The sequence below is a fragment of the Anguilla anguilla genome, chromosome 13 (assembly GCF_013347855.1).
Source record: "Anguilla anguilla isolate fAngAng1 chromosome 13, fAngAng1.pri, whole genome shotgun sequence".
NCBI classification, from domain to species: Eukaryota; Metazoa; Chordata; class Actinopteri; order Anguilliformes; family Anguillidae; genus Anguilla; species Anguilla anguilla.
Genome location: NC_049213.1, coordinates 18,988,742 through 19,009,974, shown reverse-complemented (window position 1 = coordinate 19,009,974; position 21,233 = coordinate 18,988,742). Strand labels below are relative to the sequence as shown.

At 41.7% G+C, this 21,233-nt stretch overlaps 2 protein-coding genes across 4 annotated transcripts in view; one reads left to right on the top strand and one right to left on the bottom strand.

Moving 5' to 3' along the window:
- The window catches only part of camkvl (CaM kinase-like vesicle-associated, like), a 70,751-nt gene extending 53,811 nt beyond the window's left edge, over positions 1-16,940 (bottom strand). For 2 of the 3 annotated variants that reach the window (XM_035387184.1, XM_035387187.1), the window contains exons 1-5: positions 16,840-16,940; positions 11,035-11,275; positions 9,744-9,809; positions 9,507-9,554; positions 3,538-3,651 (exon numbers count right to left, since the gene is read on the bottom strand). In XM_035387184.1, coding sequence (XP_035243075.1) covers positions 3,538-3,603 — 66 coding nt within the window. In that variant the 5' untranslated portion in view covers positions 3,604-3,651; positions 9,507-9,554; positions 9,744-9,809; positions 11,035-11,275; positions 16,840-16,940. Of the gene's footprint in view, positions 1-3,537; positions 3,652-9,506; positions 9,570-9,743; positions 9,810-11,034; positions 11,276-16,839 lie in introns of all 3 variants that reach the window. The other variant, XM_035387186.1, reaches the window with a different exon arrangement.
- fkbpl (FKBP prolyl isomerase like) lies at positions 15,047-20,317 on the top strand. The gene is made up of 3 exons (XM_035387190.1): positions 15,047-15,111; positions 16,881-17,293; positions 18,745-20,317. Exons 2-3 carry the CDS (start codon positions 16,883-16,885, stop codon positions 19,588-19,590), a joined length of 1,257 nt encoding a protein of 418 aa, XP_035243081.1. The 5' UTR covers positions 15,047-15,111; positions 16,881-16,882; the 3' UTR covers positions 19,591-20,317.
- The last annotated feature ends 916 nt before the right edge of the window (positions 20,318-21,233 follow it).

The following is a 21,233-nucleotide window of genomic DNA, read 5'->3' as shown; positions in this document are numbered from 1 at the left end:
CTGTTCACACTGTTGATGTTCAGTAGCCTTGATCTCACTTCACTTAAAGAAGTTTCACAATAAAATAGTCAGTGTTACACAGACGGTGATCCTGTCGGTTCCAGTCTGATAAAGAACATTTGGACACATGTTATCCCTGTTTAGTTTAGTGTTAGTAGTTGGAATGAATTGACAGAATGTTGCAGGTTCATTCAAGCTGAACTTTTAAAAAATATGTTTTCTCAGCTAAGCAAAAGATTTGCTTAGGCGCAGTTGGAAAGAAAAAAACCTTTGAAACAGTTAAAAAGTTCCAGAGGACAGGCAGCTCTCGCTATGCTCAAACAACCTGAAATATTCAAACTACCTCTGACTTAAGTGCTCAGCCTAACTTTTTCTGCATCGTTTGAAACCATTGTCTCTTTATTCAGAAAAAGAGGAAGCTTTCCCTTCTTATATTCCGTCTACTCCTTTTTTTTTCTTTTTACAACTCTCACTCACTCTCTTCATTTTCAGACAAAAATAAATGAAAATTGACAAGCAGATTGCATAAATTAGTTTTACCCAGCGATTAAGGGTTCACATGCATTGTGTTATAAAATTGTTTCTGGAAAGCTTTCTGATGAAGCTCTTTACATGTCATAATATTGCATGTCCTTTATAACAGAAATGTACTTTCCAGAGAAGGGATTAGTCCTAAACTCATTTAATAAAATAAAGTGATATAATATAATGTACGCCCGCCCCAACTGTACTGTTATGTGAGAATGTTGAAGCGCACAGTCTGTGTTCATATTACACACCCGCTGTGTCTGTCACAGTTTTACTGAGCTGCAGGGCAACAAACAACTTCTCAGCTCTGTGTGTGTGTACACACAAGCAAACACACACACACACACACACACACACACACATACGGGACTACGTTTCCATACAATTCAACTATCTCTCTCTCTCTCTCTCTGGGCAGTAGTGCCAGCTGGTGGCAGTGTACAATTATACCCCTCCTTCCCTGCCCGTCAGCCTTACCCAAACTGTCAGGGAAGTGTGCATTAATCACCATGTTTTCAGTCCTGCCCCTCTGTGCCAGCCTGTGCCACTTCCACACAAGCTCTCCAGCCAGTCCTCCTTTCCTCATCCACCTCTCTCTCTCTCTCCAGATGGTACCGTTATTCTATTTCTCTTCTCTGTTGTAATCTTTTTTTCTTCACATTTAAAAAAATCATTTACCTAAACCAGGGCTGTTCAACAATATATTCCTGGCAGGTCCAGAACCTTTCTTAGAAATTGTGCATATGGGCCAAAAATGTACTCAGTATAAAATAAGGTATGAATGAGATGGAGAGTGATATGAACTGTACATGTGTAAACAAAGTAAGTGCCTTCTTAAATAAACACGGTACATGAACGCACCCAGCCACAACATAACACACAAAAAACAAAAGACATACACGCACAAACATACACAACACGTTTAGACCCACATACACACAATGCATACAAGCACAAAGCACCGATATGCAATGTACTCAGATATAAACATACAAGACCACCACACACTATCTCTCTCTCTAAATACACACACACACACACAACTACAGACTGACAGGCAGAAAAATAGTTTAAAAAAGAGATATGTAACCATTGGTTGGCTAAAATGTAATGAAACCTTTTTCTACATAATTATGCTGGGAGTCAGTGTTATATTCCCCTATCACCCCCTACCATACTTCCTGTGTTCTATTTCCCCTGTTCCTAATGGGAGTAAGCCCATCATTAGCTGCAGAATTACATGTCCTTTCCTCCCTCTCCAGTCTGTGTCACAATTAAGGCCATTTTGATTCTGACTCCTCATACTGCACATTAAGAAGATCCTTTTAATTTCTTAGTCTTTCTATATTATTTATACATTTTTCCTCAAACTATGGTTTACCCAAAAACTATAAACAACAAAATTCTAAAGTAGTCTTGGCAGAATTCAGATCTTTTGCAAAATGAAATGCTGCATTGAAAACTCTTCTCTTTTCTCAAAATGACTCAACAAGGGACCAGTTACATACTGGTGTGATAAATGACAAGCACTGCACCTAGTGGTAATTTAATGCATTTTCAGAATGATAAACTTGCAACTTATGTTCAGACGCCTGCTGCAACAGACTGTTGTTGTATGTACGCAACTATAAAAGGAGCACACAAACACAGAGCCAAAACCTTTTTTTCCCAAACAACAGTTCTGTACCGTACATTTCAGGAGTGTTTCTGAGGATGCAAGAGCAAGTCTGCCTCTGTACACATGTATGGGGCCTGCTGCTGCAACAGTAAGGGAGTGCAGGTATGATTAGCCATTGCAAACCGGTGGATGAAAAGCTGTACGGCTGAGATAATAAAAGGCCAAAAGGGTGCAGATACGTACAATCAAACACACCAAGCGCATGCAGCTGATCCATGTCCTGACCCTGTCACCGACACTGGCCAAATGTATGCGTGTTTGCGTGCAGGCGTGAGCGTGTGCATGTGACCCTGAGACCCTCTCAGTCCAGGAGCCCCATGTAATGGGCAATGACAGCCCTGTCATTACAGCCCTGCTACCGCACTCTCATGACACTGCATATTACACAATGCAATTACTCTGTGTGCACTGCGAGTCAGTGCACATTTCCAGCAGAGCTGTGGCCTGAGGGGGAAAGGACAGGATCCCATCTGGCTGTGCAGCACAGTTTACTCGGGCCGTGAAGGATGTTGAGACGAGCAGATTCATTAGAGAAGCGCACAGAGGGGGGGGGGGGGGGTGGTTGGGGGAGCAGCAGAGGAGCAGGAGCGTTTGAGATTCATCCCAAACGCCTTTTTAACGACCATTTAAAATCCCAGTCCTTGAAGTGCAAGGCACACATTTTCACACAGGGGGCTGTGTGACAGTTTGTGGTGGACAATATTTGTATCATAGCAAGCAATGGGCACTTGTGATAGACATTCACGCTGCTCAGAGCAGATTGATTTCACAAAAAGCTGCAGACATTAAATGCCAACACTGTGCCAGGGTACGTGTTTGCATGTACTCTTTCATGTGCGGCATGCATATGTGTGTGTACGTGTGTGTGCATATGTGCATACATGCATGCATGATTGCGTGTGTGTGTGTGCGTGCATATATGCATGCATGATTGCGTGTGTGTGTGTGTGTGTGCACATATGCAGGCATGCTTGTGTGTATGTGCATGTGTGCATATGTACAGTGTGTGTGTGTGTGTGTGTGCGTGTGTGCATGTGTGCATATGTACAGTGTGTGTGTGTGTGTGTGTGCGTGTGTGCATGTGTGCATATGTACAGTGTGTGTGTGTGCGTGTGTGCATGTGTGCATATATGCACGCATGCTTGTGTGTTCTTCCCCATAATCACAGATCCCCACTGTTCTTCTCCCTTCCCCATTCTCCCGACACTCTCCTCTCCTCTGCATCCTACCAGTTGCTTAATGTTGCCTCCCTGCTGTGCTGCACCCTTTTAAATCTGAGCTCTCTGGATGCCAGTGTTCACTCCCACACCTCCACAGCACAGTGCCCTCACCTGGCCCACGAGGGGGCGGTGCATCGAAAACATCACTGCCCTCCTTCCGCCCACAGGAGATTCCATCTCAGCCTCCCTCTGAAGACACTGCACGCATTTTCTTCTGCCGTTTGTCTGCAAAGAGAAGAGGCCTTGACGACCAGACAGAGAGTCGCATCCTCGGTTTAGGTGTATGTCCGTGTGTACACGAGTGTGTGTGTGCTTGTGTATGCACACCTGTGCATGTAAATGCATCTATGCACATGCATGTGTGTGCATGTACGTGTGCGTCTTTGTGTTTTCTTTTGGTCTTGTAAAGCACAGTGACAGCTGATCTCTCGCCCTGTCTGGTAAATAGGAAAGGAGGAGAGGAGCAATGGCAGGACTGCCGTGACGATTTTCAGATATTTTGCACCTTACAACTGGAACAATCTGCAAAAGAATTTTAAACTCGACAAATTCATTTCATTTGGGGACTTTAAACATGCAATTTATGACTCTGTGACCGAAGTATACTCCTGTGTTTAACCTATTTTAACCTCTTCTCTACTTTTAATTATTGTTACACCTCAGTCTCATTCCACATTTGATGCTGTACATTTTGTTAGGTGTAAGTCTTGTTGGGTAACTTTGTGTTTCATGTCGGGTCCCCCTTGCAAAAGAGATTTCAATCTCAATGTGGTTTGCCTGGTTAAATAATGATTAAATAAAAAAATTAAAAAATGATGCTAATACTGTCCCCATAAAGCACACTGAACACATAATGCTAATACTGTCCCCATAAAGCACACTGAACACATGATGCTAATACTGTCCCCACAAAGCACACTGAACACATGATGCTAATACTGTCCCCATAAAGCACACTGAACACAATACATTATTCACAGCTCAGAGGGACACCATTACAGCATGTGTGTGCTGTGTATGTGTCTACAATATAAGCACTGTGATGTCCTCAGTGTGCTAGTTTCTGAAGTTAATATAAATTCTCAAAAATAAAAAAGTATTTTATGCTGTAAAAGGGGGTGGTGTGAACAGACATTTCACAAAAAATTTGAGTGTTGGAAAAGACCTCAAATGTGTCACCCTGAGAATGTGACATTCTAACACTGTTGTTATTTCTGGTGCGATATTGGAACGCTAACTAGAACACTTACATTCATCACCTCTCATTAAAGGCATGAATATTTAACTAGACTTTTCACATGAAGGCTGAGGGCCCCATTGAAGCAGGGGAGAGCATCCCGGATATTAACACAAAGTGCAATATACAATATATTAATTCTGTCAGGTAATGCACTGAATTGCCTTTATCATCTTTGGTTTAATGTTGTTTTCTGGGGGCGGATGAGCGTTGGGGTGCTGTAAAGCCCACCTGCTCCAGCAATGTTGAGAAGCAGAGACAACAAGGAAGAGCCATGGGCATCCATTAACCAACATCCGCTCGAAGACTCCTTCTTACGGCTTAATCCTGGTTTTCTGGCTGAAACTGATTAACTCAGAGAACAGTCCTCCCTACCTGGGGAAGCTGGGCTCATATTTCTCAGTTCCAGGGCCTAAAGGAGAACTACATGTCAACAGTGTCCGAGTGTGAGCCCAAATGGCCACAGGGTCTGCTGATTTTTATTTTTACTTCATTAACTTAATTGATCAATTAAAGAAACTCAATACACAGTTATCACCTCACTTGTTTTTTTGCTCTTGACTGGTTGCTCACCTTAGGTTTTTAAAAAAAATCAACAGACTCGACAACTGTCCAGGACCAGGGTTGGAAACCCCTGCTATGGGCGTTGTTTAACTTGAAAAAAGAAAATAAAACGTAGGTGAGAGAAAAGTGACCTTGTTTATGCAAATGCATGGCCCCGCCGTTTCATTTGTTTTGCCTCTCTCTGATACCTTTTCAAGTGGTCCTCCTCCCATGTGGTGTTCCTCTGAGCTGTTTTCGGACATGACGGCCTCATTAAAGCCTGCCCTTTCGCTCTCTTATACTGACTCCTGCATTATAATTGTGACTGCTTGCAGTCTTCCACCGCTCCCTCTCAAACGTGTCCTTTTCCAGGAGCTGGATTTCGAGGCCCCTTTCGCACTCCACGTCTCTAATGAGTCCGGCTTGCCTCGCTCCGGAGACCGACACATCTGCTATTTTTGTGCACGTCCTCTTTGTTGTGGTTTTTTGGCACTTGTTGTGGTTGCACACAGGTGCTCCTAATTGTAACCTGGCCAGACTGAAGCAGAGACCTGCACAGGCCTCCTGGATTCGAGCGATAAGCCACCATACTGGGCCTGATCCTGCACCAGCCAAAGCTTCTCACTCAGCACCGGTGGGCTAATGATCTTATCTGTATGATCAATACAAGCCATTAACTCCTGCCCTCAGGTTGGTGAACCATATGATGCATGTAGAGGAACCTGGGGCCGGTAATGAAACACTGCTGTCTGTTATTCTCTCTCTGCCATCTGTGACATTGACACCATAGCATATAAAGACACTGGATTGCGACGCCATTTTTAGGATCTTTGCAGATATTTGTCCACATCCTACACTGATTTTTCAATTAACATGCTCATGAGAAATTAACAATGACATAATTATCAAAATGGATAACAGAGAGGTACAGAACTTGCTATAATCTCGTGCAAACTCAATTTCTGGGAATTTGTAAGTAGCATTAATAAAAATCCATTTTAGAAATGTGTTTAGCCAAATTCCCTCTAAGCTAAAATAAAAGCTGCTCCACTCCATCACATTTGCCTGTTGTGAATACCACCTGGATTCTCATTTTCACTGATCTTATACCAAGAATAAAAACAGCAGACAAAATATCTTTTGTTGAAACTTTTCTGTAATACATCCAGAAATGTGCAGCTCAGCTAAACTACCTCTATTAAAAAAGCATAAGCAAATTAAAAAATGTAAGTACCACGGAATATGCTTAAGAAACATAACACTCTAGTATTCCATTTCAGTTGATGCCATCAGGATCTGGGAATCCAGACTGATTAGACCACCTGCTAGTCGCTGTGAAATGAGCAAATGCATAAATTGTCCAGGTCCTGTAACTGCAGGAGCTCCAGTCCTTGTGGGACACTGTTTTATTGTGTTAACCCCGTGGTTTTCTTAAGAGGGTTGGAGTTGTATGTTGCACAGACACAGGAAGTACTCTGGCTCCATTCGCGTGTGGAGAGGCGCATGACAGCACTGGGTATAAACAGCTTTCTGCCACAGGATGCGCATATCAACACCCACCCACCCCCGACCCAGTCTGTCAATGCTTTTTTAAAGGAGAGCAGACAGACTGCCCACATTTGGAATTTTTGAATTTTTAGCTTTTATCAGACAGGTATAAAGCAGCAAGGGTAGCAGATATAGAAGGAGCCGTGGTGGGGAATGTAACTTCTAGATAGCATGAGAATCTCACATGTCCAATTCCAAAAACCAGGCTCTGACTTCTGAAGGGGTCCCATGTTTAGCCATTCACCTGTATCCAATCAATATCTGTCCCAAACTCTGACTTGAAAACAAATAAAAGTAAAAATATTTCCTGTTTGGAAAGTACATTTCTGTGATCACTAAACATTCCAAATTGTGTTTGGAAATAAAAATAATTGAGTTCCAACAGCAAGGCTGAAGAGCGGAACCATAGAGCAAGTCCCAGGGGACTTTGGACCTGAAAGCAGGTACCTGAGCTAGCACCCATTCCTGAGGGAAACAACCCTACCCAACCAGGTCAAATATACACACTTGGCTATGCCACAAAAAATGGAATGAATGGCTCAGGAGTTATTCAATCAAGAAATGCCTGAACTGCAAAAATGCAGATCTCACAAGATATAGCAACATCAGTAACATCACAGTGATGTCATCAAAGGGAATCAAATGTAGGTGGTGATCGGATGGCCAATCAAAGACAGGGGAGCTGATTAGAAGGCCAGAGAGCCTGTGTGGCAGGCCTCCAATCCCTCTCACGCTGTGGGTGAAGCAGTCCTCTCGCTTTCCCTCCCTCTCCACAGGCACTGACCCTGGCTCGCTCACAGCCCCTATGTTTAGCTCAGTGCTCATCTGCTGTTTTTATCATTTATGACACCATTGGTATCATCCCTGCCTGTTTCTCTCAAATCAGCCCAGAAAAATTCCAGTTGCCAACATAGCTCACTACTCTAGCCCAGGAAATGTCCTAACTGTCCCCAGGGGCTCCAAAATAATCATCAGATCTGTAAATTCTATGGAAAAAACACTGTAAGAAAAAACTTTTAAATATGCACCAAAAAATGTTTTCAGGGACTGAGGGACCCAAAATCAGGTGCCCACAAGTTTGTATCTTCAGTTGCCGTTGACTCAGAGGAATGAAGTATGTAATGCCACTGCAGTGGCCTGAAGGTCAGACTGACTGATGTTCAATACTGAACATCAGTCAGTGTGATTTTCAGCTTGAAACCCCAACTCTATTTTTCCACATTCGTTCATTTATTCAATGGTGGAAAATATCAACTGCATATCTCTGGCAGTTAAGCAAATAAAAAAGCTAAGATTACCTTTATAGTGTTGGGTGTGTACTCTTTAAGATTATCACCATTGAGGGAGAGACAGTATAATTTGATATGGGAAACTATAGCAATGTTGTCTACCCCCCCCCCCCCCCCCAGCCCAGGCATAAAACTAAATGTCTAGGCAACTAAATATCTCGCTGGTGGTCTTCTGTATGTATACAAATGTTAATGTGTCATGGTCATATTACCTTCTGAAGAAACATCGCACACCAGAACTATTGGAGGTCAAAGACCCAGTGTAGCTACAGGGGCCACAAAAATCATTGTCCTTTTGATTTCAAGTTGGAATGCAATCTGTGACATTTAATTGAAATCACTAATTGAAAGTTTTAATATCAATACAGATAATGGTTGTTGAGGCCTGCCAGTTGAAATTCTTCTATTCTTCTATTTTTAGAAGCAGTTTCAATTTCAAGCAGAAACCAACGCAGTGCAATTTGTTTTTGTTACATGGCAAATATTTTGCCTGAAGGTCGAGATTACTACTAGCTGGTGTTCCGACCCCTGTCATAAGATCTGTTTACATCTGTCTCTCTTGCGTGTGTGTTTCATCTTTCTGGTTCATCATCTGATTGGCCATTTCCATCTCCGGTTACTCGGTTTGAAAAAGCCACCATTTTCCACTTACCAGTGGAGACTAGCTCCTCAAACTCGTGCTTGGTGTGTTGTGTATAGTGAATGCTTCATTTGATTTTGCATGTTTGATCCTATTTTTGTTGATTCTGACTCCCATCTAGCCCTTCATGTTTGACCATTCGGTCATTTTCAAACTTGACTCTCATTTTGCCTTTATTATTTTTGAAGATACTCTGGGTGGAGTTTTAATAAATTTCTACAACTTTTGTTTGCTTAACATCAGCCAGTTAACATTTGCTGGGTAACATCTGTGAGTGGACATTGGGGGTTGCTATCTGCTGTTGGCATCTGGAGAATCTGAACCTTGCATCTGGGTCTGGCGTTTCTTGGGGTTTGGTCTTACAGCTCATTAGGCATTTTTACATTTTCATCCCTGGAAATATTCTGGCTTTTTCAGAATATTCTGCTGTATTTTTGTTTTTGAAATTTGATTTTGGCATTCTTGGGACTATTTGGGAGAACAAGCTGTGGTTTGGTTTAATTCTTTAAACTGTAATGTTCATTGCTTAAGTTTGTTGAACCATCCTATCTTTGATAATAATTACTAAATTACATAAAATAAATATATTTTGAATATAAATGAGTATATGTAAATACGTGTATACAAATAAATGTATATGAATAAGTGAGACGTTTTAACTGTTGATACACTTGGGTTCATTATTGAGAGTGTTAACCATTAAATGAAGGTTCAGAACATAAACATATTCTACTTAATCTGGAATTTTGTCATGGGCTGTGAGCTGGCATGGATATGAGGACTGGTTAAAATATTCATGATAAAGTTAAAAAATAAAACTTGCCTCAGCGCAACTTCTGATTCCTCTCACCAGGTGGCCAGTGTCATAAACCTGCAGTGAGAATCTCTGTCATTCCAGAAGAAAAACATTTTTGGAAGTAGCCTCTGCAGTTCTATAAGGAGCCATAGCATAACCTGTATAATAGCAATCAATCTGTTTAAAAATGTGTATTTGTTATGGGCACTTTTAAAAAAATTATTTTTACAATAAATCACAAAGTACTGAACTAAATGTGCTTACCAGGGGGAATTGAAGAAGCAGAAGACCCAGAACTGACAGAGGAAAACTGGGACACTATTGCCTGACCTGAAGAAAAGGCAAGAGAGAAACGTTTGCTGAAAAAACCCAGCAAACAAGGAAACAAAAATAAATGAAGGCTTAAAATACTGATATATAGAAAGTTCCCAAGCTCCCATCAGTAAAGACACCATATAAGCAGGGAGAAGAACTAATTATAACTTTGTGTTTGTCTACATCAGGGGTGTCCAATCTTATCTGAAAAGGGACAGTGTGGGTGCAGGTTTTTTTTATATAGCCCAGGACTATGACACCTGATTCAACTAATTAGCTACTCACGGTCTTCAATCAAAACCTTGATGAGTAGAATCAGGTGTCTTAGTGCTGGGTTAAAACAAAAACCCGCACCCACACTGGATGAGATTGGACACACCTGGTCTACATCATGTGTTTAACATGCATTTCACAGAGCAAAACAAAAATGTTTTCACATATATTACATTTCCAAAAGTATGTGAACACCTGAACATCACACCCATATGTACTCATTCAAAAACCATGGGCATTAATACGGAGTTGTACTCCCAATGGCAATGGCACCTCTCCATGTCGATACTTGGCATTGAACATGGTGATCTTTGGCTTGTTTACGGCTGCTCGGCCATGCAAATTCATTTCATGAAGCTCTCGATGAACAGTTCTTGTACTGACATTGTTTCCAGAGGTAGTTTGGAACTCTGTAGTTAGTGTTGCAACCGAGGACAGATGATTTTTACGTGCTATACACTTCAACATGTAGGTGGCATCCTATGACAGTGCCACGTTGAAAGTCACTGAGCTTTTATGAGCGGCACTGTAGCACAGTGGGTAAGGAACTGGGCTTGTAATTGAAAGGTCATAGGTTCGATTCCAGGATAAGACACGTTGTACCCTTGAGCAAGGTACTTAACCTGCATTGCTTCAGTATATATCCAGCTGTATAAATGTAAAATGCTATGTATAAGAGCGTCTGCTAAATGCCTGTAATGTAATGTCTTCAGTACCACCCATTCTACTGCCAATGCTTGTCAATGGAGATTGCATGGCTATATGCTTGATTTTATGTACCTGTTAGCAATGTGTGTCACTGAAATAGCTGAAACCACTCATTAGAAGGAGTGTTCATATACCTTAGAAAATGTAGTTTATGTTGTATTAACTGTAGTGGTTATGTTTCAGAAACTGAAACAGTGCGGGGTTATACTGTATATCACACGAGTGAATCACAAACAGAGAATAATTCTCAGGTCCTTACCTCCAATGCATCTGGCATGTTATAGGAACACATCAGAAAGATGGCATCAGCAGTCATCATCTGACACCTGTGATGAAAATTGTGCATCATCCTGATGGGGCTGCAGGCCACTCTCTACACTAGAATGACCTGAATTCAGTACTGGAACATGGGGTCCATCCACATACAAGTGCCTTAACAAGACAAGCCACTCAGCTTTCTTTAACACATTTTCTTCAACCTGGTCTGACATAGAGACTGGCTGTAACAAAACACAGTACACAAGAGGGTATTCAGACTAAGTCTGTGCACCACTGTGCCACAGAATGTACAGTCAGCTTTAAAGAAGAAGTAAGAATGTAATTAGATTCCTGAGCTGAGGACCTTGGACTTTAGCTTAGTGGGCTAATTGTATGTCTTGTGCAGAGTGCACGTTGAAGGCCACAGCTTAAAGCCCACGGGGGACCCCATTACTCATCCACAGCACTGGTTTATACTGGCCAAATCTGAGTGCATTTTTTTTTTTTGCAGGTTCCAGACCGAAGATTTCTTGGACTATGAAGCACCATCACCACCACCAGCAAATGATCAGGTAAGGACGGCTGCTGGGAACAGGTTAAAAAAAACAGGGCACTGGAGGAGGGCCTGGGGTTCAGCCTTTCTTCAGGGGACAATTTATGATCCGAAGAAACTTTGTTCATGGCTGCAGAAAACATCAGAACAGGGACATGGGGGGTGGGTGGGAGGAGAGTAGTCACCCTTTAACTAGGCCAGTGCAGCCAATTATTTTAGGCTGGGTTGATGAATAGAATGCCCTGTGGGCTCACTCTAGTGGTGTCTGTGCAAAGGCGAATGTGATTGAAGGTGGGAACAAAAAAAGTTAACCCCCCCCCCCCACCCTTTTCTGATTTGAGAGGCTATAAATAAAACAGAGCTTCTATTAGACTGAACAATACAATTAATGTGGAATCAGGGAGCCTCCTTACCTGGTGGTGGCAGGGGCTGGTTGAGGGGTGGAGGTGCATGGGTGGTGGTGGGGGTGGGTGGGATATGGAGGGAGAATTGTATATGCAACGTTGATTTATCTGTACATTGGAAATCGAATAGCACAACCCAGAGGCAACCCTGGAAAGCTGAAACCACAATGTGATTTAAAGGATTTTTTTACTTTTTCAGATAAAAGTGTATTGATATGGACACAGATTTCTCCTTTTAAAAGCCATCCCCTGGATTATAGAATTATAGTCAACCAAGAAACACTGGGCAGAACCTCAGTCAAAAATGCATTTGTGCCAGTGTCTACCTCTAGATCAGCCATTTTTGGCAATTCAAAAACAGTGGTATAAGCCATAAATTCACTGTCATGGTTGGAAAGCTCCATAATTGCTATGTGCAGTGTCCTCCAAAAGTATGGGAATGAAATTTGTTATTATTGCTACGTACTTAAGTCTGCATGTGGTGGCTTGGTATATTTTCACTCCTGCCCTCTGGTAATGCCACTGACCATTCATTTTAAAGACTTTCCAAACTGCTGTACTTAATATACCCAGTTTCTGTGCTATCCTTCTTAATGAATTCTTCTGCCCTCTTGGCTTACACATTAGTTGATTTTCAACCATAATTAGTCCTCTGGTCTTCATGATGGTGTATGCCAGCTGACTCCAAATGTGATCTCCACAGATGAAAGCAAAGGCTAAAACCAACACTAGACACTCAATGCTCTTTTATTTGTGAATGACCCAAAAGGAAACGCCTGAGCAACAGTCAACACCAGTTTGTCATGTGCTAACTTACTTTTGCATAGTTGAAAATGGAGGACTGAACACAAAAACAGCTGTTTCTGTAAAATGGTAAAACACACATAAATACCAGGAAATAAAAGCTGATTGTGTGTTTTTTTCTCTGATATTCATCCTTTCATTTCAAATCTAAATGCCCTAAGTATATAGGGAAAATAACAAATTTCACTCTACCATCCCATACTTTTGGGGAACACTGTATCTGTATAGCAGTCGAGGTGCAGTGACACATTGTGAAAGTGTTGGTGACACACTCCAGCAGTCAGCAACATTATTTCACTTCACTGTCTTCACTTCAATTTAAGCAGCGTAGAAAGACATGGGCTACATCAGAGAATAATCCACTTGAATTGGCAAAACCGCCCCAAGCCCCAACACGCTCATTGGGAAGAAAAAATCTTACCGCATGCTTGCTTGCATATATATCCAGCGGCCTCTTCACAAAGTGGAAGGAAACCGTTTCCAACAAAGAGAGAAATCGAATGGGAAAAATAAATCTGTCTGTCAGGAGAAAAATCATTAGCCTAAGGAAGGGGACAGGAAAAGGATGACAAACAAACTACACAAAATCAAAAGTAAAGGGGCAACAGTAGGGCTAGTGGGCCAAAATAACAAAACAAAACGCAAATAGGCTCAGGACAATCTGCAATTGGCACTCAGACCCACTCATCCTGTATAATCAAACTTTGTTTAACCCAACAAAAACTTGAAAAAGGGAACCAGCACGAACTCTCAACAGCACTAGTTTTTTTTTTTTTTTTACAAATTATCAATAATTAGAATACATTACGTTTATGTGCAATTGGCTATAAAAGATAGATCTGCCACATGCCAACAAACAATCTACCTTTACTTCTACCGTAGCATTCTCAGATTTTCAGGAAAATATGGCACTACACATCTGGTTGTGTCATTTCCGCACTCTGCCCAGGTCTGATGTTAACATCATACAAATAGCCATTCCCATATTAGTTAGCAATGTGGCTATGTTACAACAGATTTCATTAATCACAATATTGTCAGACTATATGTGATGTAAGCTCACCATAAAAACATTTCAAATTTGCACAGTGTGTGTGTGTATGCTTCCCAGGATGTGCATCCAAATAAATCTATATACTCATTTCAAACAAATTTATTAATTTCAGTGGGGAAAAAACCCTTAAAATCTGGCTTGAATGTTTCCCTGGGAATTACATCTTTAAACACAGGCCTTAATCAGCCAGTCAAAGTGCAGTTGCTTACCCTTTTTACACTATAACCCTATGAATTGAAGAAGGAATTGCTGATTAGACAATGCTGTTCAAATAAATATTAATAAAAAATATATGCATGTCAATATAAATGTCAAATATGTCCCAAAGGATTTAATACAGTCTTTTCCTTTCTAATGTCTACTTCATGGGGGGAATGCTATTTCATTTCAACAAACAACAAACACAATACATTAAATCAGTCTCAATATTTGTTATGCTATGGTATTGTACTGACTGTAGGAAGTCAGAAGGCCTACCCTGCCCAACATCACCACCTGGTGGAATGATGGTGCTTGGGATCACATGGTACTGATTTCATTCATTTAGTTGAATATTCAATGACAATGTAACACATTGAGCCTCATTCACGAAACATGCGTAAGATCACATTTCATCGTAAACTGCGTTTCCAAGAGTATTTCGGCATTCACCTTTTTTTTTTTTTGCTTATCTGTAGGCCTATTTGTTTTGTGACTTTGTGTTTAGTTGTTGTATTTAGTTAATGCCTACTGTCAAAATGTTGAAGCACATTAAAGTTTACAAGTATTAAATGAGTTAAGAGCCAAAGTTATGACATATGAGGAAACATCTTGTCACCAGTTGTTTTAATGTTAACTGCTTAATTGGGATGGTAGGTATTAACTGCTTAATAGGCTACATCTCTTATAAGGACAATACTGCAACCTACAGTAATACGGCTTTATCGAAACAAGCACCCCCTTGCATGGTAATAACGTTATGTTAACCTATACAGTGAACAAAGACTAGAAGATTAAGTAATAAACAGCATTTGTCTAGAGGTTAACAACATCGTTTAACTGATGCACGTCGGTTAAATAATACCAGGCGCAGTGTAGAAATTCAATATTTTTTTAAGGAAACAACCTTTCTATTCTAAGTCCCGCCTTCTCACTGAGCTGACCAATGGAAACGCTGAGTTATCCACGGAGAACCAATTATATCGATAGTTTTGTGTAGTTCCTTTATTGGGAGTAGTACATTCATACTTGATTGTTGTGTTCACGTCTGATATAGGCACGCCGGTAAGATCAATTTTGCTCATGTAAATAGCTAAAAGAAACAGGCCGGATATATAAATAAATGGTTTTGGTTAGTCGCAACTCGTGACTGAATGCGAGAGAAAAGCAATCCTGCCACGACATTTAAGCCAAATGTAAACGACAAGCCAGGTTGCTAGCTGTACAGCTTCGAAATTAGCAGCGCTTACTCTGGATATATTGCTAGCTAGCCAACTACGTGGATTGGTACCAGCTTGTTGCTCAGTACACTGAATAGCTAGCAAGCTAGCGACTAGAAAAGTTAAAATACAGAGCATTGTTGTATTGTAGCTTTCTCTAGCTACAATCAGATCATTCAATTATGCTGGAAACTAGGCACAGTAAATTCAGGTTTAATTGACAACCCGTTCACTACCATGCTAGCTAACGTTTTGCTATTGTAATTTGTGTAAGCTTGTGAGGCTTCCCTACATACAACCTACCACTTACGGAAGTAAAATGTTACATGGAGCAGCAGGTTGAGATGAGACGAGGTTATACTACAGGGGTAACGACTATCTCGCTGCCAACAAGAATATCAATTTGGCTAGCTCTGTGTAACCTGGGGTCTTTATATGGAATTCAGTCTGACATGGTCGCATTAATGTGTGGGTCACATTAACTCTTTGAAGAGTAGATTTTTGGAATTTTTTTCTCTCCAAAATTCTAAATCCGTGTTCTAGAACTCCATTGCTTTCAGTTACCAGCAATGATTGTTACATCTGAATTACAATGTTCAGTGAAGAAATTCTAATCACCTATTTTTGATCTCACACTTTGAGGGGTTAATGTCGATCACTTGATATTGTTAAACATTCAAATTGAGGTTCCAGTTTTCCATTTAGAGCCCTATTGGTAAACATTAGCTTTATAAACAGTCAGTTTTTATCAAGGACAATGTATTAAAGAATTGTTTCCAGACTGTGGACTGAGAGTATAGGGGAGTGTATATAATGAAATTTCCATAGGCATTCACACCAGTACTTTCTTGTTTTAACCCAGGTAGCATAATAACGCGTAGATCATAGGAAATATATTTCCTCATTATTTCCTCATCATCATCAAAACGTTTGGGATCTGCAGGTCTGCAAAATATGTTAAATGTTATGCTGTTTTGAACAGTTGAACCCTAGAGGTGTAGAAAATATGACATTGCGAGAATGGTTATTCCCAGATTCTGTGCCACACAGTATTTGTATATATTTAAGGCCATGCTCTCTCACATCTATCTGTTGCATTTGTTATTACTATCATTGAATCCATTTTTTTTTGTAATCTTCCAATATAAAGGAATTGGCCCACTCTAAAATAAGAAAGCACGGCTTTCATTTTTCAGTAGCAAAGAAACAAGAGCACAGATGTTCCAGCCAGGAAGCCTTCATCAGCCTGACACACAGATGAAGGCCTGCTAGCCAAATGCCTGTGTCCTTGTGGCTGAAACATCTGCGTGTTCTTTTTTCCTTTTATTCAAACACAAAGAGAAAAGGAAACCTCTCAAAATAGAAAATGTGTTATTATGCGGGCCATTTTTAGAACAGGTCAATTATAGGACAATTGCATATTCAGACAGTCTCCTAAAACATTTTATAGAAGCCTTCCCTTGTAGGTTCATGAGATGAATATTAACCATGGCTAATTCTGGTGCTTACAAATGGTGACATTTGCATGAAACATTTATATATGGCTCCTTACGAATAATGTTTGCGTCCCTACCTTACCCTTTTGCCTTCATTCTTGGCTTACATATGTTCCAGCCATGAAGACCGTTTGTGACTGGGAGGCAGAGGGAGGCGACTGCGGTGGTGATGTCACTTCCTGGGTATCGGCCTGTCCAGGGGGATTTTGGAAGGTCTTTAGGAAGAGGACCAGTGAGAGGGGCACAGGGGATCAGACCCCAAAAATGGGTTCACTGTGCAGAGTCAGGGTGCGGGAGAAAGCAGAGGAGAGCGCTGAGGCTCTGGGGCGGAGCTTGCCTTGTGCAGGGAAGGATGGCGAGCCAACCAACGCCCATGGCCACGCCTCCACACAGGCCACGCCGCTCCTGCGCTCTACCACCACGGTGCTGCAGGTGCCCCTGGACACCTGGGTCCTCCTGCAATTGGGAGAGGGGCAGTGTGATGTCATCGAAGGGTGCCTGGAGGGGATGAAGGAAGGAGAGATGTGTGAGGTAAGAACACCCCAACACATGTGAGCACCTTGGGGGCTCTGAATAATCCTTTTTCCCAGCATACTTTTGTTTCCTTTTCACTTATGTTACAGCTTAGCACTTGTATATTTTCCTATTTAGACTGGATTCAGTTTTATACTTTATTGTCCATTTTACAAAACCAGTTTATCGTAGCACAAACACTACATGCAACATTTTACATAATTATGAACGCATTTGTCCAGTTGCACTACTATACCATACAGTACAGTGTAGTAGCTGAGCCTCGTAGCAACCACTCAGTCCTGCTGATCTTTCACAACATCAGAGAATCTGCCCCTTGCTCACCCAAGAGGCTCATGTCTGGACTACTGTAAGGCCTCGCTGGCCAGCGTCACCAACCGGGGCCATCAAGCCACTCCAGATGTTCCAAAATGCTGTTGCCTTCCTGGTCTTCAACCTGCCTGAATTCACAACACTTTTGAGCACCCTTCACAGGCTGCCTGTGTTCAGTTCAGATTGTTCCCACAGGCATAGCTGCAAATGCTACTGCCTCTTTCTAGCTTCAGACAACGATTACACCATGCACTCCAACCAGACCTCTTCTTTCAGTGTACTCTCCCCAGCTGGCTGGCCCATTTCTTTGCACCCAGCAGTTGCTCCTTATGACACTGGCTCTTTTTGGCCCTCGTCACCCAACGGTGGAGTGACCTTCCCCAAACAGTCTGGAAACTGGATCCACAGACATCTGAAAACCCACCTGTTCAGACCACACCTCAGTGTTTCTACTTAATAATGGAAAATGAGCAAACACCTTTGTCTTTTTGTCCCACAGGAGGCATGTGTGTCTGCAGTAGCACTTACATGACTGTAGCATTGCATAGCCCTAGCTCCAGTGCTATGGCACTTTTACGTTGCTTTGGCTGAAAGCATGTAATGAATTACTAAACTGGAAATTGCAAAGTGAAAGTTCACACATCAGTATGTGCCCAGTGTCTGTCTAATTACAGCCGGGTTTCTCAGTCTCAAGGCTGGGGTCCCCGGCTTAACTCCTAAATTAATAAGGCACTACAGAGGGCCAACTGAGAAGTGTCTATAGAGAATGCTTATGTTTTATACCAGAAGTCTGTTTTTGCTTGTAATCTAATTATTTTTAGAGCCGGTGGTATCTAGTGGCTGTGGGTTAGTAGTACTCTTGTTCATTTGTGATGTATTTTATTTGTATTTGTAGATATTCATCAGATAATCGACTGATTAATAAGCTTATCAGTCTGTTATCATTCTATTCAGCAAGCTTTTTAGAGCCTGAAATCAGGCTATTTCAAAGACTGATGCCAGACTATTAAAATAATAATTTAAAATAGAATATCAATAGCCAGTCATTTCAATTTCTATACATCTTACTTACTATCCTTCTTTTCTGGGTAGGCCTCTACTTCTGGCTCTATTGTTTCTGTTTGTGTCATCTGCAGCTGCTGGTTTGTGCTCTGAATGCGGACTCCAGACCTAGGCCTGGACCAGGTCAGATGAGCAGCATGTCTGCACCGGACTCCAAGGGAGAGGGAGAGGGGAACGCGGAGCAGCACCCTGGGACAGGACAGCTCCCTGCCGACCCCCTTCATTTTATGGTGGAGCTTCAATCTTTTACGCCTGGCCGGGAATCTTGGGAAATGAGTGCTAGTGAGAAATGGGAGTGGGTGAAGAAGCAGAGGGAGAGGGGTGGACAGAGGTTTCGGGAGGGAGACCTGTGGGGAGCAGCAGACTGCTACAGCCGAGCCCTCAAGCTGCTCATCACCCTGAAAGGAGAGAAGGGCGGAGGAGAGACAGACAGGAAGGAAGGTGGTGGAGAGATGGAAGGGGAGGAAAAGAAGAATGTTCCAGAAGGAGGGGTAGAGGGAGGCAGTGGAGGAGATGGGGAAAATATAGAGGGCGGAGAGGGGGCACAGAAGGACCCTGCGATGGCAATTAAAAAATACGCACAGGAAAAGATTCCGTTGGATGACGAGTACAATGTGGTCAGGGCGGGGCTGCATTCCAACATGGCGCTGTGCCAGCTGAAACTGGGCCAGCCAGCCAAGGCCCAGCGGAGCAGTGCCAGGGCCACTGAGCTGGACCCAGCCAGTACCAAGGCCTGGTACCGGCTAGGCCAGGCCTGTTGCCAGATTGGGGAGCTGGGGATGGCTCGTACTGCCCTCAGGAAGGTTCTGGAACTGCAGCCGGGCTCTCCGTCAGCCTTGAAGGCACTGAGGGAGGTGGGAGTGCAGGAGAAAGAGCAGGACACTAAACTGGGCCACAGACTCAGTAAGATGTTCAACTAGGCCTCCCTCTCCACTATCCTGACACTGGGCTCATTGGCAGGTTCCAACGAGGACCAAATCAGACAGGCTTCAGCACTCTACCCATGTTCATGGGGCAAAACCACAACCTAGGGTAGGGTTTCCAACCTTGGTCCTGGAGAGCCACAGGGTCTGCTGATTTTTGTTTTCACCTTGTATTTGGAAGAAAACAGCAGAATTGAGTTAATTGTGCAATCAACTGCTTTTGTTTACAATTAAGTGCTGAGTAACAACAAACGCCAGCAGACTGAAACTGAACTGAAATCACTATCTTACTGGCAAGTTTAGGGAGTCATGGGCTAACACTGATAACCACCTGAGAATTCTTTCAGACCGCTCGTACAGAAATACGAGGCTGATGGTCTGAGGCTGATGATCTACGTCCATTCTTCAGAAGAGTGAAAGAAGTCTGAGGTTTCTCAGAACTTCTGAGATGAGTTGAGATTTTGAATGTATTTCATTGTCTGAAAAATACTTCCTTTGTGTAGATGTTGTTTACAATGAATTGCACATTGTCGAGCTATTGCCTCTGTGATGACCAAAAGGACAGAGCCAGTTTCAGTTATGATGATGAGGAACATCATGACTGAAGTCAGTGACAGGTTGGTTGATAAACACCGTACCTGCTAGTGGCCTGTTGGCTTGAAAATGTTCAAAATTTGGTAATGACTTTGTTTTCACAGTCTGAATAAATTACTCCAGAATTGATGAGAGGTTGTTTGTTCTTAAATTCTTGAGATCCTTGAGTGATGTTGAATCAAACTGCTGGTACAAAAAAAAAAGAACTTAAGCATTATCTCCATAAATGGCTTTTAGGGATTAATAATGCTATGCACTGTGAATTAATAAGTATTCTGAAAACTAAAGTAATTACTGTTACATACTAAGATTTTTTTTCAACTTTACGCCAAACCACATTACTCTTTATGCTACTCTTGCAATATATGTAAATTTAGTTGGAATTTCAGCAAGGACCCCAGTTTTTAAACAGCAATGAAGGTTTTCTGATATTCTAATAAACCATGTGAATTTATGACCTTTCCTTTACAAAAGATATTTTAATGGAATTAGAGGCCATGTCTAATAAAATCTAAATTTTAGATTGTCTTATTAAAAAAAAACATTTGTTTATCAAACCTGGGTGGGTGCAAGTTTAGTGAGGCTGCAAAGGACATTAGCTAAATGACGGTTGTTGATAGTTGTTACTTATCCATATGGCTCCCCCTTTGTGGCTTTTCCTAAACATTGGACATTCTGATATCATTTTTTGCAGAACATTGAAAATCATGATTATTTTTTTTGTTTTTGGTTGCCATGTTCCAAGTGTGAAATTGAACATATTCTGTTTTATATTCTGCACATCCATATTTTTTCATAAGCAGCTGTTCATGAGGACATTCTGTACAGTAGAATGTTGAACAACATTGAAAAAGGTTTTAAAAATCACGTTTTTTGTATGCCGTGTTTCATGTTGCATTGAGATTTGGCAAAGTAGTAAGGCCAGAAATATATTTAAATATTATCACTGTCTACCAAAAGGTGAGTGACTTTCTCATTTGAACTGCAAATTTATTATGTCATGGTGGGAAAAATTGTGCCAATAATATTGCCCTATTGGGTCATGG

What these genes read in the sequence shown, in the direction of transcription:
- fkbpl (XM_035387190.1), top strand. Translation starts at nt 16,883, where the DNA reads ATGAAGACCGTTTGTGACTGGGAGGCAGAGGGAGGCGACTGCGGTGGT. An exon ending in AGGAAGGAGAGATGTGTGAG is followed by an intron (nt 17,294 to 18,744) that starts GTAAGAACACCC and finishes TGTCATCTGCAG; the next exon opens with CTGCTGGTTTGTGCTCTGAA.